Source organism: Leuciscus leuciscus (genome assembly GCF_965113295.1).
Source record: "Leuciscus leuciscus genome assembly, contig: HAP1_SCAFFOLD_846, whole genome shotgun sequence".
Classification (NCBI taxonomy): Eukaryota; Metazoa; Chordata; class Actinopteri; order Cypriniformes; family Leuciscidae; genus Leuciscus; species Leuciscus leuciscus.
The window spans coordinates 5,001-16,905 of NW_028117894.1; the positions used below are offsets into that span (position 1 = coordinate 5,001).

Here is an 11,905-nt window from a genome sequence, read left to right on the forward strand (position 1 = left end):
GGAGGAGCAGATGAAGAGGATCAACGCTCAACTCTCGTCTCTGGAAGAAAGAACAAGGAGCGCTGAGGAAGAGATTGAGTCCAACAACATCTCATTCCTGATGGTAAACACAATTACTTATCATACTTTCTGACCAGATTTATTAAAATTATGTCTGGAGGGGGTATTTGTTTTTAATGACACTACAAGTTTGAATAAACCATAAAAATATAAATATATTTTGAATATGAGTGAAGAACAAAACACTAAACTTGGTTAAGGTTAATATCTGATCAAATTATTTGGTAAAAATTGACAGATTACAGCTACAGTTTATAGAAAGATAAATAAAAACACAAAAACAAACAAAATGCATACAATGACTACAACATATTCGGTTATTAATATTTAATTGGTTCTGTCTTGTTTTTGCAAGTTCATTATTTCTCTGTAGCCTGGACAAAAAAAAACATGTCTGCCCAATTTGAATTATTTAAATAGTTTTTAAATAAAAAATACAGTAAAAACAGTAATATTGTGAAATATTATTACAATTTATAATATCTGTTTTCTTTGTGAATATATAGCAAAGTGTAATTTATTCCTGTGATCAAAGCTGAATTTTCAGCATCATTACTCCAGTCTTCAGTGTCACATGATCCTTCACAAATCATTCTAATATGATGATTTGATGATCAAGAAACATTTATGATTATTATCAATGTTGAAAACAGTTGTGCTGATTCATATTTCTGTGGAAACCATGATGCAAATTTTTTCAGGATTCTGAAGTTCTGAAGAACAGCATTTATTTGAAATGGAAATATTTACTGTACACTAAAATGTTAGGATTGTAGAGCCCTAGGGTTCTTCTTAAATAACTGCATGTTATTATCTACTTAAATAACTGCATGCTTTCAGGTTATGTATATTTTTTACTGATTAAGTATGTTTACAAGCTGATTAATCAAAATTAAAAAAAAATTAATAAGACCCCTAAAAGATTCTTTATGAAGCGTCTGATGGAACCCTTTAAGAGCTGATCTTTGTAAATAGAGCCATTACCATTGAGCAATTTATAATAATTACAAATCTTAATTGATTTTAATCATGAGATATGTTTTTGATTATAATATCTGTTTGTCATTTCCATGGCCGTGCATTAAAGAAGTACAAAGGCTGTCCTGACAGGTGAGTGAAATACCCCGTGTTTGAAGCCTCTCTGCTGGGATTGTGAGTTAGCATCAGGACCAGTACTGATTCAGGGATGTTTTCCCAGTCCTCAGAGCACCAGTCCGTGTCCAGAGAAGCTTCCGGAAGTGCAGATCGATGTGGCAAAGCATCTGGGAAATCTGAAGTTTGGAGTATGGCAGAAAATGAGGGTTGCCGCTCAATACAGTGAGTCTCATGACTGAAATATGACTTACGCTGAAAGACTAAACTGCAAATAATAATGGTCATACTCAGAATTGACAAATATCTAAACATTCTAAAATCAAGTTACGGTAACACTTTATTTTACAGTGTCCTTGTTGCATATGTTACATGTACTTACCGTAGTATTAATAACAGTAAATTATGCATAATTACATGCAACTAACCCTCAACCAAATCCTAATCCTACTCTAACCCTATAGTAAGTACATGTAGTTTATTAATATTACTCAGTACTTAAATATATTATTACACTGTAACAATGACATCTTAAAATAAAGTGTGACCCAAGATACATTTACTGGAGAAGCTAAATGACTTGAAAGTGTGATATTAAGTGTGAAAAATGTATAAAAATGAAGTGAGTTTATGCTTAAAACGGGATAAAATGGGGTCACAATCTTGTTTTCCCTTTTCACAATCTTTTCTTGGCAGATATTTGTTCTTATTTTAAGCATAACCTTTTTAAATGTCTTTTTGATTACATATTTTAGTAACTGGGTATAATTCGAAAACTTAAACACAATTCATCCTGTGAAAACTGTTTTGAAATTGGACATTACGTTATTATAAAACATTTTAGCGGCTCAATTTTTGTGATATCAACTTTAAATTTGGAACACGACTTGGTAAAACATATGGCTTTGATTCTATAGCAGTTTTAGAGTCCAAGACGGTAGAAGATCAGTTAAATATACAGGAGCTGATGCATTATAGGTCAGTAGCAATCCTTTATAATTGAAACAGAACTTAATAGGTAACCAGATGATAAAATTGGTGTTATATGATCATATTTCTTGACCTGGTAAGAACTCTACCAGATGCATTTTGGACTAGTTGTATCTTGTTTATTGTGGATGAAATGCATTACAGTAATCTAGTCTAGAGGTCATGAACGCATGCACTAACTGTGCATCAGAAAACAGCTAACATGCAAATCTTTGCAAAGATAACAACAACTCTTTTAGGAATTCATCATAGTGCCCTGGAGGTGTAAACGCAGTGGCCAAAGCAAGAGATAGAAGGGATTTTTTTTCTTATATCTGAGAGTGAAACATTTGGCACGAGCACTTCAAACGAGTTAAACCTGTGTCCTGTTTTCTGAGGAACATTAAAAATATCTCTATAGATAGTCACAACACCGCTGCCACAACCAATCAGACGGGCTCATGTTTATGACAGTAGCCAGACAGCAACATAGTGTTGAGACACGAGACACAAAAATGAAGATTCTGTCAGTAATTACTCTCCCTCATGTTGTTCCAACCCCGTAAGACCTTCGTTCATCTTCAGAACACAAATTAAGATATTTTTTATGAAATCTGAGAGCTGTCTCACTCCTTCATAGGCTTCTATGTTATTGAAACTTGCCGGCCCAGAAAGTTAGTAAAGACATCGTTAAAATAGTGACTACAGTGACTCAACCTTAAAGGGATGGTTTGGAGTAAAATCAACCTAGGGTCCTTTGCATCATGACCTCGAGCCAAACACCCCAAACACCAGTTTTTGTTCACTGATTTTGAGATTTTATGGTTTAATCACTATCAGATCCTATAGATATATTGTTCAACCTCACTAATTGAGGAATAAACACAGTCTCTATAGAACAAAGACTGTGATTTGAGGTTTGACTTACTAGTCGTTATCTCATAAATGATGGAAAATTCTGTCAATGGCGGGGAAGCGTTAATAAATAAACATCTCTTTTCCTCTATAGTTCCCGTGGTCCTCGACCCCAACACCGCTCACCCGTGTCTCCAGCTCTCCGACGATCTGAGCGATGTGAGCTTTGGTCAGTGGAGTCGACAGGCTCTGGGATTCACGGAGAAACGCGAGGGCTATACGAGCGTCCTGGGCTCTGAAGGCTTCAGCTCTGGGAATCACTGCTGGGATATCGAGGTCGGTGAAAACACCACCTGGGCTTTAGGAGTGATTTCAGAGTCTGCCATCGAGACACGAGACAATCCTCCCAGTTCTGGCCTGTGGCGCATCGGCTTCCACAACGGGAAGTACGGACAAGGCCTTTCAGGGGAGTTTCTGATGCCTTTCACTGTGAAACACAAGGTCCAGATCATCAGAGTCCAGCTGGACTGGGACGGAGGAAAGCTGTCGTTCTTCGACTCTCTCACTGACGCTCATCTCCATTCCTTCAAGCACAGCTTCAGTGAGAGAGTGTTTCCGTACTTCTGTAACGCGTGTCCGTCTCAAGCGCTGCGCATCTTGCCGGTGGAAATATCTGTCGCAGGACATAAACTGTCCACACTAAACCAGTGTGATGGAGAGCAAGAAGAACTGCGGTAGTAAAAGCCCTGCTCAGTTTCAGTGAGGTTTGGGTTTCACGTTATTTTGATGGTCCCTTTAACTCATTCTGTCGACTATAAGGGGCTGTTTAACTGGCCACTTCATGCGTTTTCTTAGATCGGATAGTTATCTGATTTATCAAAACAATTCCATTTACACCTGGTCACATAAATGTGTTTTTGCAAAACGGATATAAATCCGATCTTCAATTCTCGCGCTATATGCAGATTTAATGGAGTGCACGTCACCGAAAGCAACAGTTATGTGCGGCATTTTATTGATCATCAGCTAAAATTTCACAATCAAAGAGCGAGCGGCAACAGCCCTGGTAAGATCATTTCGGTTCTTTACTTTTAATGATGATGATTGTGTGTTAAGCGTCTGCGACTTACTTTCACTTTGATTTGCGATAGTTTACAGTTGGCTTGATGAATAGATGCTCATCTGCGGTGATGCGTGTTGCAGTAGCGCCGTCATATCTGGCTATAACTTGACATATAGCCTATAACACGCTCTCACACGTTTATTTTTTAGCATTTTTGGGAGAAGTAAAATTTACATATGTGACCCTGGATGACAAAACCAGTCACATGGGTCAATTTTTTTTTTAAATTGAGATTTATACATCATCCGAAAGCTGAATAAATACGCTTTCCATTGATGTATGGTTTGTTAGGATAGGGCAATATTTGGCCGAGATACAACTATTGAAAATCTGGAATCTGAGGGTGCAAAAAAATCGAAACATTGAGAAAATCTCCTTTAAAGTTGTTCATTTATGTTCACGATTGTGCTGCATTCACTCCCAAAACATTTTTTTTTAATATTTACAGTAGGAAATTAAAAAAATATCTTCATGGAACATGATCTTTACTTAATATCCTAATGATTTTTGGCATAAAAGAAAAATCTATAATTTTGACCCATATCGTTGGCTATTGCCACAAATATACCCGTGCGACTTGTGACTGGTTTTGTGATCCAGGGTCACATGTGGTTTCAACAACCATATGCATTTACTCTTTCGTCTGGAAAGCTTCTCACTCCTCCTCCTGAAGTGGTTTGAGCGATTGGATTCAAATCCGTCTCGAATGCATTTCAGAGGGCGTTTACACCTGGTCTTTTCACGATCGGATGAAGTGAAGTGAAGTGGCCAGGTGTAAACAGTCCCTGAGTAACACTGCACCTACATGTAAACTAACTCTCATTAGAGTGTTAGTAGAGTATTAGTAGACTGGTAGGGTTAGAATAAGTTGACATGCAGTTGCAAAGTTACTTATAGTCAGTATTGTCTATTGGAGGACCATCACAATAAAGAATTAGCAGATATTAATCAGACAGTCTGAGAGTTAGTTGACATGTTAGTTGGCAAAGGTACTTATAGTCAACAGAATGTTCAAAAGGGACCATCAAAATAAAGTGTTACCGGGGTTTTATATAGAGCTTTAAGTGTCTTAGCTCAATTTTAAAGAACGCTTGGTAACACTTTATTTTACAGTGTCATTGTTACATATGTTACACGTAGTTACTAGTAATAACTATAAATTGTGGTTGCTGTTAAAAATGTAGTTGATTATTATTACTCTGTACTTTAATGTATAATTACAGTGTAACAATGACACCTTAAAATAAAGTGTAATGAACGCTTAATGCTCAAAAGGAGAAATTGCTTAAATAATTGCATAATACTTTAATGTTTAACAGGTTATTAAAAAAAATAATTCTAATGATAAAGTACGTTTATAAGCGGTTTAATTAATAAAGTTGTATGAAAATTAACAATTAATTAAAACAAAATGAATGAAACGATCCCATGATGGAACCCCTGAAAGATTCTATATATGAAGCGCCTGACGGAATCCTTTAAGGTTCCATTTAGAATCTTTTCTTCTAAGAGTGTCAAAATCATTTAAAATCCCAATGGAGAAAATTTATGGGAAAAATTGTTGCAGAACCGAAAGCCACTTACTGTGAATGTGCAAAATAACTTAATTGAATATATATATAGAATTGCACCTCACGAATCTACTTTGATCAGATGTGTGTGTGTGTGTGTGTGTGTGTGTGTGTGTGTGTGTGTGTGTGTGTGTGTGTGTGTGTGTGTGTGTGTGTGTGTGTGTGTGTGTGTGTGTGTGTGTGTGTGTGTGTGTGTTCTAAATGTAATTATTTGAAATATTGATGTTTAACTGGAAGTATTTTTCGGGGTTGCGTGACAAACTGTCCTGCTGCTGAATTGTAACACATGCTTTAGCCTGTAATTATGAGCCTGTCGAACCCTTCACACGAAAACATGCCTTGCTCTGTCTGAAAGAGCACATTCTTCTGATCAATTCCATAATTCTTTATTCTCTATATTATTATAAATATTACATATTACTTGAATGATGTAAATAAGGAAGTAATGAAATAAAATAGATATGTTTTTGTTGTTGTTTTTTTGGGTGATGTCTAGTATTTTCTTCTTATGATGCCTTCTCTTATTAGTGTACATCTGTTTGGTCACCAGGCGGTTGGTTAAAAAGTGTGTGTGTGTGTGTGTGTGTGTGTGTGTGTATATATATATATATATATATATATATATATATATATATATATATATGAAGAGTTCAGATGCAAAAGCCTCTAAGCGCCATCTGTTCAATAATTTCACTTAAATGGCAATGCAAATTACCTATTAATTGTCTTTTAAGTGAAATTACTGAACTTAAATATACAAGCTTTATAAAAATGATCATTCTAGAAGAATATTTCAGATGGCACTTAGAGGCTTTTGCATCTGAACTCTTCATATATATATACACACACACACACACACACACACACACACACACACACACAATTAAACGATTTCCAATAGTGTTTCCAATAAATGTAGCTTTTGCTACATTATATAATACATATTCAAGAATTAGAAGCAAATAAAACTGAAAACCATTTAGTGATAAATATTAAGCAATGAAGCATATTAAGCAATAATATTATTACTTTAGGGTGTGCTCTTCTTTGAGATACACTCAGTTCTCAAATTCAATTCAATATAATGATCAAGTGTTTTAATGTTAATATTTAATGGTAGGCTAATTCATTAAATTGGCACATATGAATTATTGAATTATTCTTATAGCAAAGGAAGGCAGGTAGATATAGTCTGTAAGTTATGAAGGAAAATGCATAACAAAAACATGTTATATATCAGTCGTTCCATGAACTTTTGATGACAAGCACTTTTTTCAGCACCAGATTTGCATGCACTGGATTACCATTTTATCTTTAAATGTTCTTGCTCTTTTTTTAATGTGTGTGCCAACTAGTGTACAAGCTGATCTCATGCCAACTGCTCTAAGGCAATAACTGTATAATTCCTCTCATGGTTTCTGCTGTACATATTCAAATCAAGTTCACTAAGCAATGCATTCAGCTTCTACACTGCAGTCAACAATGACAACAATGCATGCCAGTAATGCCAGTAATGACCTGATGACATGTCACCTCGGCGCCTGTGACGTCATCTAAGTGATTTCCTGGATGGACAAAAATAGAGGGATTCCTGTGAACTACTGCTGACATTTGTAACACCAGTTTCAGCCAGAGTTAAGCTATTAATGCCTGAGTATGTCACGTGGAACGGCTTTGAATGTTTCAGAATTATGCAAAACAGAAACTACAGAACAGGTATTGTTGGAATGTCAAATAACACTAAAGAGAAGCAATCATTTACAAAGCATTCTTGTAACTTCTAACATTCCCAGATGATCAGTAGCTATTATTCAAATGGCGGGACATAATTGCGCCACAGTTTCTATAGGCCTAGATTAAAGTGAGCAGCGCAACGGAGCAGTTCACACACCACAGACACTCAGGGTTGTTTATGGTAATGATCTTTCGGAGCAATATCTAGATCTATCTATTGTATTAGAGCTAAAAGTGCTTCATTCAAGCCCTTTCTGCTCCGTGTGTGTTGCAGTTTCTCTCCCTCTCTCTCTCTCTCCCTCGCTCGCTATAAGAGCTGCAAACTACGCGGTTATTTTAATGACAACAGCAGCAGAAACACAGTGAGCAGAAAAATAGATATTTTCTCTAAAACACTGCCGAAAACAAGAATGCAGCTAATACAATTAGTTTTATCTGTCATACTTACCGTTGAACTAAACCAGGTTTGAGACAAGTTAACGTGTGGCGTCTTGTTGTCCTTTTTCTTATATATATGTAAGGAATAATTGACGACAGGCCGTTGAATTATTAGAAAAATAATGCACACCCGAGGTGGTAATGCGGTCACGACGCGAAGCGGAGTGGCCGTTACACCTCGGGTGTGCATTATTTTTCTAATAATTCAACGGCCTGAAGTCAATTATTCCGCTTATACTACCACACCTCGAAACATTTGTTCAGATTTTGTATTTCAAGACGTTTGTAAAGTTTTTGTCATTAAAACGCTCTTGTATGTAGGACTAATTTCTTACGCATCTAATCCCATGCCTCCGTTGCTAATTCCAAAACGTCATTTCAGAGAGGTTTGAGCCACTAATGCGGCTGGGGACACACGACTAGCTGACACATTCTCTGACTGTTTTCATCGACTGCAGCAGATTTTAAAGGGATACTTTACCGTTTTTTCATATTAAACTATGTTATTCCCTTAACTAAGACGAGTTGATACATACCTCTCTCGTCTCAGTGCGTGCACTAAATCCCTCTGTCTTGCGGCGAAACTTTGTTAGCCCAGTTCATTTAATATGGGCCAAGCAGAGAAGATACCAAACACCTCCACGTTTTCCCTATTTAAATACAGTTACTCGCGAAGTGTAACTCGACCTAGGACGGTGACACAAAACAAAACGTTGCGCTTTTCTAAGCGTGTAAAATGGATAACTATTTTGTATGGCGGAATACCATAGCAAGTGCTTGTAAGCACTTCGACTTGGCGCAGTAATATCTTCACTCGTGGAAAAATCCTCTCACCGGCCCCCGCTCCCTCTAGTGAAGATATTACTGCGCCAAGTCGAAGTGCTTACAAGCACTTGCTATGGTATTCCGCCATACAAAATAGTTATCCATTTTACACGCTTAGAAAAGCGCAACGTTTTGTTTTGTGTCACCGTCCTAGGTCGAGTTACACTTCGCGAGTAACTGTATTTAAATAGGGAAAACGTGGAGGTGTTTGGTAGCTTCTCTGCTTGGCCCATATTAAATGAACTGGGCTAACAAAGTTTCGCCGCAAGACAGAGGGATTTAGTGCACGCACTGAGACGAGAGAGGTATGTATCAACTCGTCTTAGTTAAGGGAATAACATAGTTTAATATGAAAAAACGGTAAAGTATCCCTTTAAACACCGACTTTGAACACAGACTGAACGCGCTGAACACGCGTTTGGGCATGATCAGTCATAAGTATCAAATTACATTCATAACCGGCCTTAAAGTGTGTTCCCGGCTTTATGCAGTTATTAATGCAGTTATTAGAGAGAGATGTTGCAATAATGAGACAGAAAAGCATGTGCGTCAATATTATTATTTATTAATTAATTCAATTCGTTTTAATTAATTCGTTAATTCTTTTTTTTAAATGTATTATTGACAGATGACAGTAGACTAGCCAAATAAATGAAACCCAAAGCCCTTTTAACAAGTAGGCCTATCAATAATTATTTATTTGTTAAATTATCTGCAATAAAAATCCGTGCTGCAGGACTATCCATTTATTTAGCCTATATTCAGTTTAATTTTCTATTGATTATAGATAGGACTTTATAGTTTATTTATTCAAATTAAACTGCATGTTTCTATTGATTGTGAAGCTAGACGTTGAAAATTGCAGATCAAGCGCACGGGGCGAAATGCTTTTTCTTGTTATGAATTGTATCCTATTTTCCGTTATTACAGTGGACTACGCGAAGTGATATGGAACTGTAATGCGGTCAAGACCTGCCTGGAACTACTTTAGCCGTGCGTTTCCCTGAAAATAATGCACACCTTAGAACGTTCGTCAACCAATCAGATTCAAGCATTCAACGGCCCTGTAGTATAAATATATTATAACTGTTTATTATGTAATGCTCTTTATGTTATGATGCAGAGCAGGAAGCAAGAAGCAGGATCCAAGTGCAGCAGTGTTTTTATTAAATAAACTAGAACTTTGACATAGACTCAGACTTCAGAACAGAACAAAACAAAACAAAACAAAACAAAACAAAACAAAACAAAACAAAACAAAACAAAACAAAAAAGAACATGCAACCTAACAACATCAATAACTCACAATGACTGAACTAAAACACAGGGCTTTTTACACAGACAACCAAGCTAAACAAGATAACAAGGGGGTGTGGTAAATAAGAAACACCTGGGAAAAGTAATCAGCATAACGGGAGACAGCTAAACATGAAAAGACAGGGGAACACATGGCAGACAAGAACAAGACACAAAACCCACACCATGACACTTTATATGCTGACTAAAAATGCCATATATCATTTTTAGTGTGTAACTGTTTATTATGAAATGCTATTTATATGCTGACTAAAAATGCTATCTATTTATTGAATGTAGAGTGAAGTTTACAATGTAAAATTTTTTGCATTAGTTCCAGAAATGCATTTTTTTAAAATCCTTCCAAGTATTAATTAATTGAAGGTCTCCGTTGTTGTATTTTGTGCTTCATAATGCGCCACACATTTTCAATACCCTGGTAAACCAGAGTTCTCGCGAGAGCACAAGTTGAATTTGCTCAGCGAGTTACTCTGGTGTCGAGTAACGATGCTCATTAAATATGCCCCTCGATCTGAGGTGCACCAATCACATCGGGTTATCTGATATAGGCGGGCCAGAGGCGAGCTAAACAGATGAGGACAGCGCTGTGACGTCGAAGTCATTAATGAACATTGCGAGATGCCTATAGATGAACACCAGTTGTTTGAAACGGCTTTGGCCGCTACAATGAACGAGTTAGACTTGGCTTTTTATCTAAAACAGGAACAGAAGACGGCGCTCGAATCGTTCCTTTGCAAGAAGGACATTTTTGCTGTTTTGCCGACCAGATACGGTAAGAGTCTAATCTACCAGTTAGCTCCACTGGTAGCTAAGCATATGGAGCTTATTGTTGTGATTGGTCGTAGTGTTATCCTATTGCGTGCAGTGAGATTTTCAAATGCATGCTTGGTGCCGCCCCTCGAGCTGGCCGATTTTCATTAGTCGACGCCAGACCATTAATTAGATTTAGGTCTGGATTTCCAGGCTACATTTTCAATGCATGTTTTACACAACGTCCCAACTTCATTGGAATTGGGGTTGTATTTCTCATGTTCATTTTAACCATAAAATAGTGTCCCACTTTCCCTAACAAAGTGTCCCACTCAACCTGATTGCTTCCAGTTTGCTGAAGAGGGTGTCAGATGGTGTTTAAAGATGACAGTAAATTGGGAAAATGTCACCATAGTGGCCTTCATTACAATCTATTTAAACAAAACACATACAATTGTAATACATTCTAACTGATTTAGGTTGTTTAAAATGAAATTTACCAAAAAGTGTCCCACTTTACCTGACTTCACCCTATATATATATATAGCATTTTTAGTCAGCATATAAAGAGCATTTCATAATAAACAGTTATAATTTGGAAAATTTGCAAGAGAAGACAAAAACTTTGAAATTACTATTTATCTTTCTTTTGTCCTCATGATGACAGTTTTGATTATTAGATTATGTAGGCCTTCATGGTTTGTTTTTATTAGTTTATTGCTTTGAGCACAATATAGATTGTTTCATACTTTTCTTAAGAGGCAGCCAAACCGGCACCCCTTGTATGTTTTCTCAGTCCCAAGGCCTTCTGTTTCATAGCCTATACATAAAGGCGTCTAAACAGTGGCGGCTGGTGAAAAATATCTTGTACCATATTCATTCAGTTTTAATAGTCTGGTAATCATTGGAGCCATCAGGTCTTTCAGCGTTGTGGTTCTTCCTCATCTGTCAAGCATCCACCCTTCTCTCATTAAAAAAAAAAGTTTTTCTCTGAATATTACTCTTCAGCTCACAGTCTGTAAATTCTACCTTATTATATGCTGTTTGTTTGAATCCCACTTTGTTTGTATCTTTAACCTAACCTAAGTGACCTCTGTATATGACTTTCTGCCCTCTGTATGTGTATTGTGCTTTGATGTTGATTTTGTTGCTTAACCCAGTGGTTCTCTGA

The 11,905-nt window shown here is 36.7% G+C and overlaps 1 protein-coding gene across 2 annotated transcripts in view; it reads left to right on the forward strand.

Annotated features, from left to right (window-relative positions):
• The window catches only part of LOC309492020 (zinc-binding protein A33-like), a 7,031-nt gene extending 1,813 nt beyond the window's left edge, over positions 1–5,218 (forward strand). Inside the window, exons 3-7 of one of the 2 annotated variants that reach the window (XR_014203404.1) lie at positions 1–103; positions 1,148–1,170; positions 1,259–1,377; positions 3,131–4,977; positions 5,080–5,218. The exon at positions 1–103 is cut by the window's left edge and continues 128 nt beyond it. Coding sequence is in view for 1 of the 2 variants with exons in the window: in XM_082191037.1 (XP_082047163.1) it covers positions 1–103; positions 1,148–1,170; positions 1,259–1,377; positions 3,131–3,714 (829 nt within the window). In the remaining variant the exon portion in view is untranslated. Of the gene's footprint in view, positions 104–1,147; positions 1,171–1,258; positions 1,378–3,130; positions 4,994–5,079 lie in introns of those variants that run through there. The other variant, XM_082191037.1, reaches the window with a different exon arrangement.
• Positions 5,219–11,905: the final 6,687 nt, after the last annotated feature.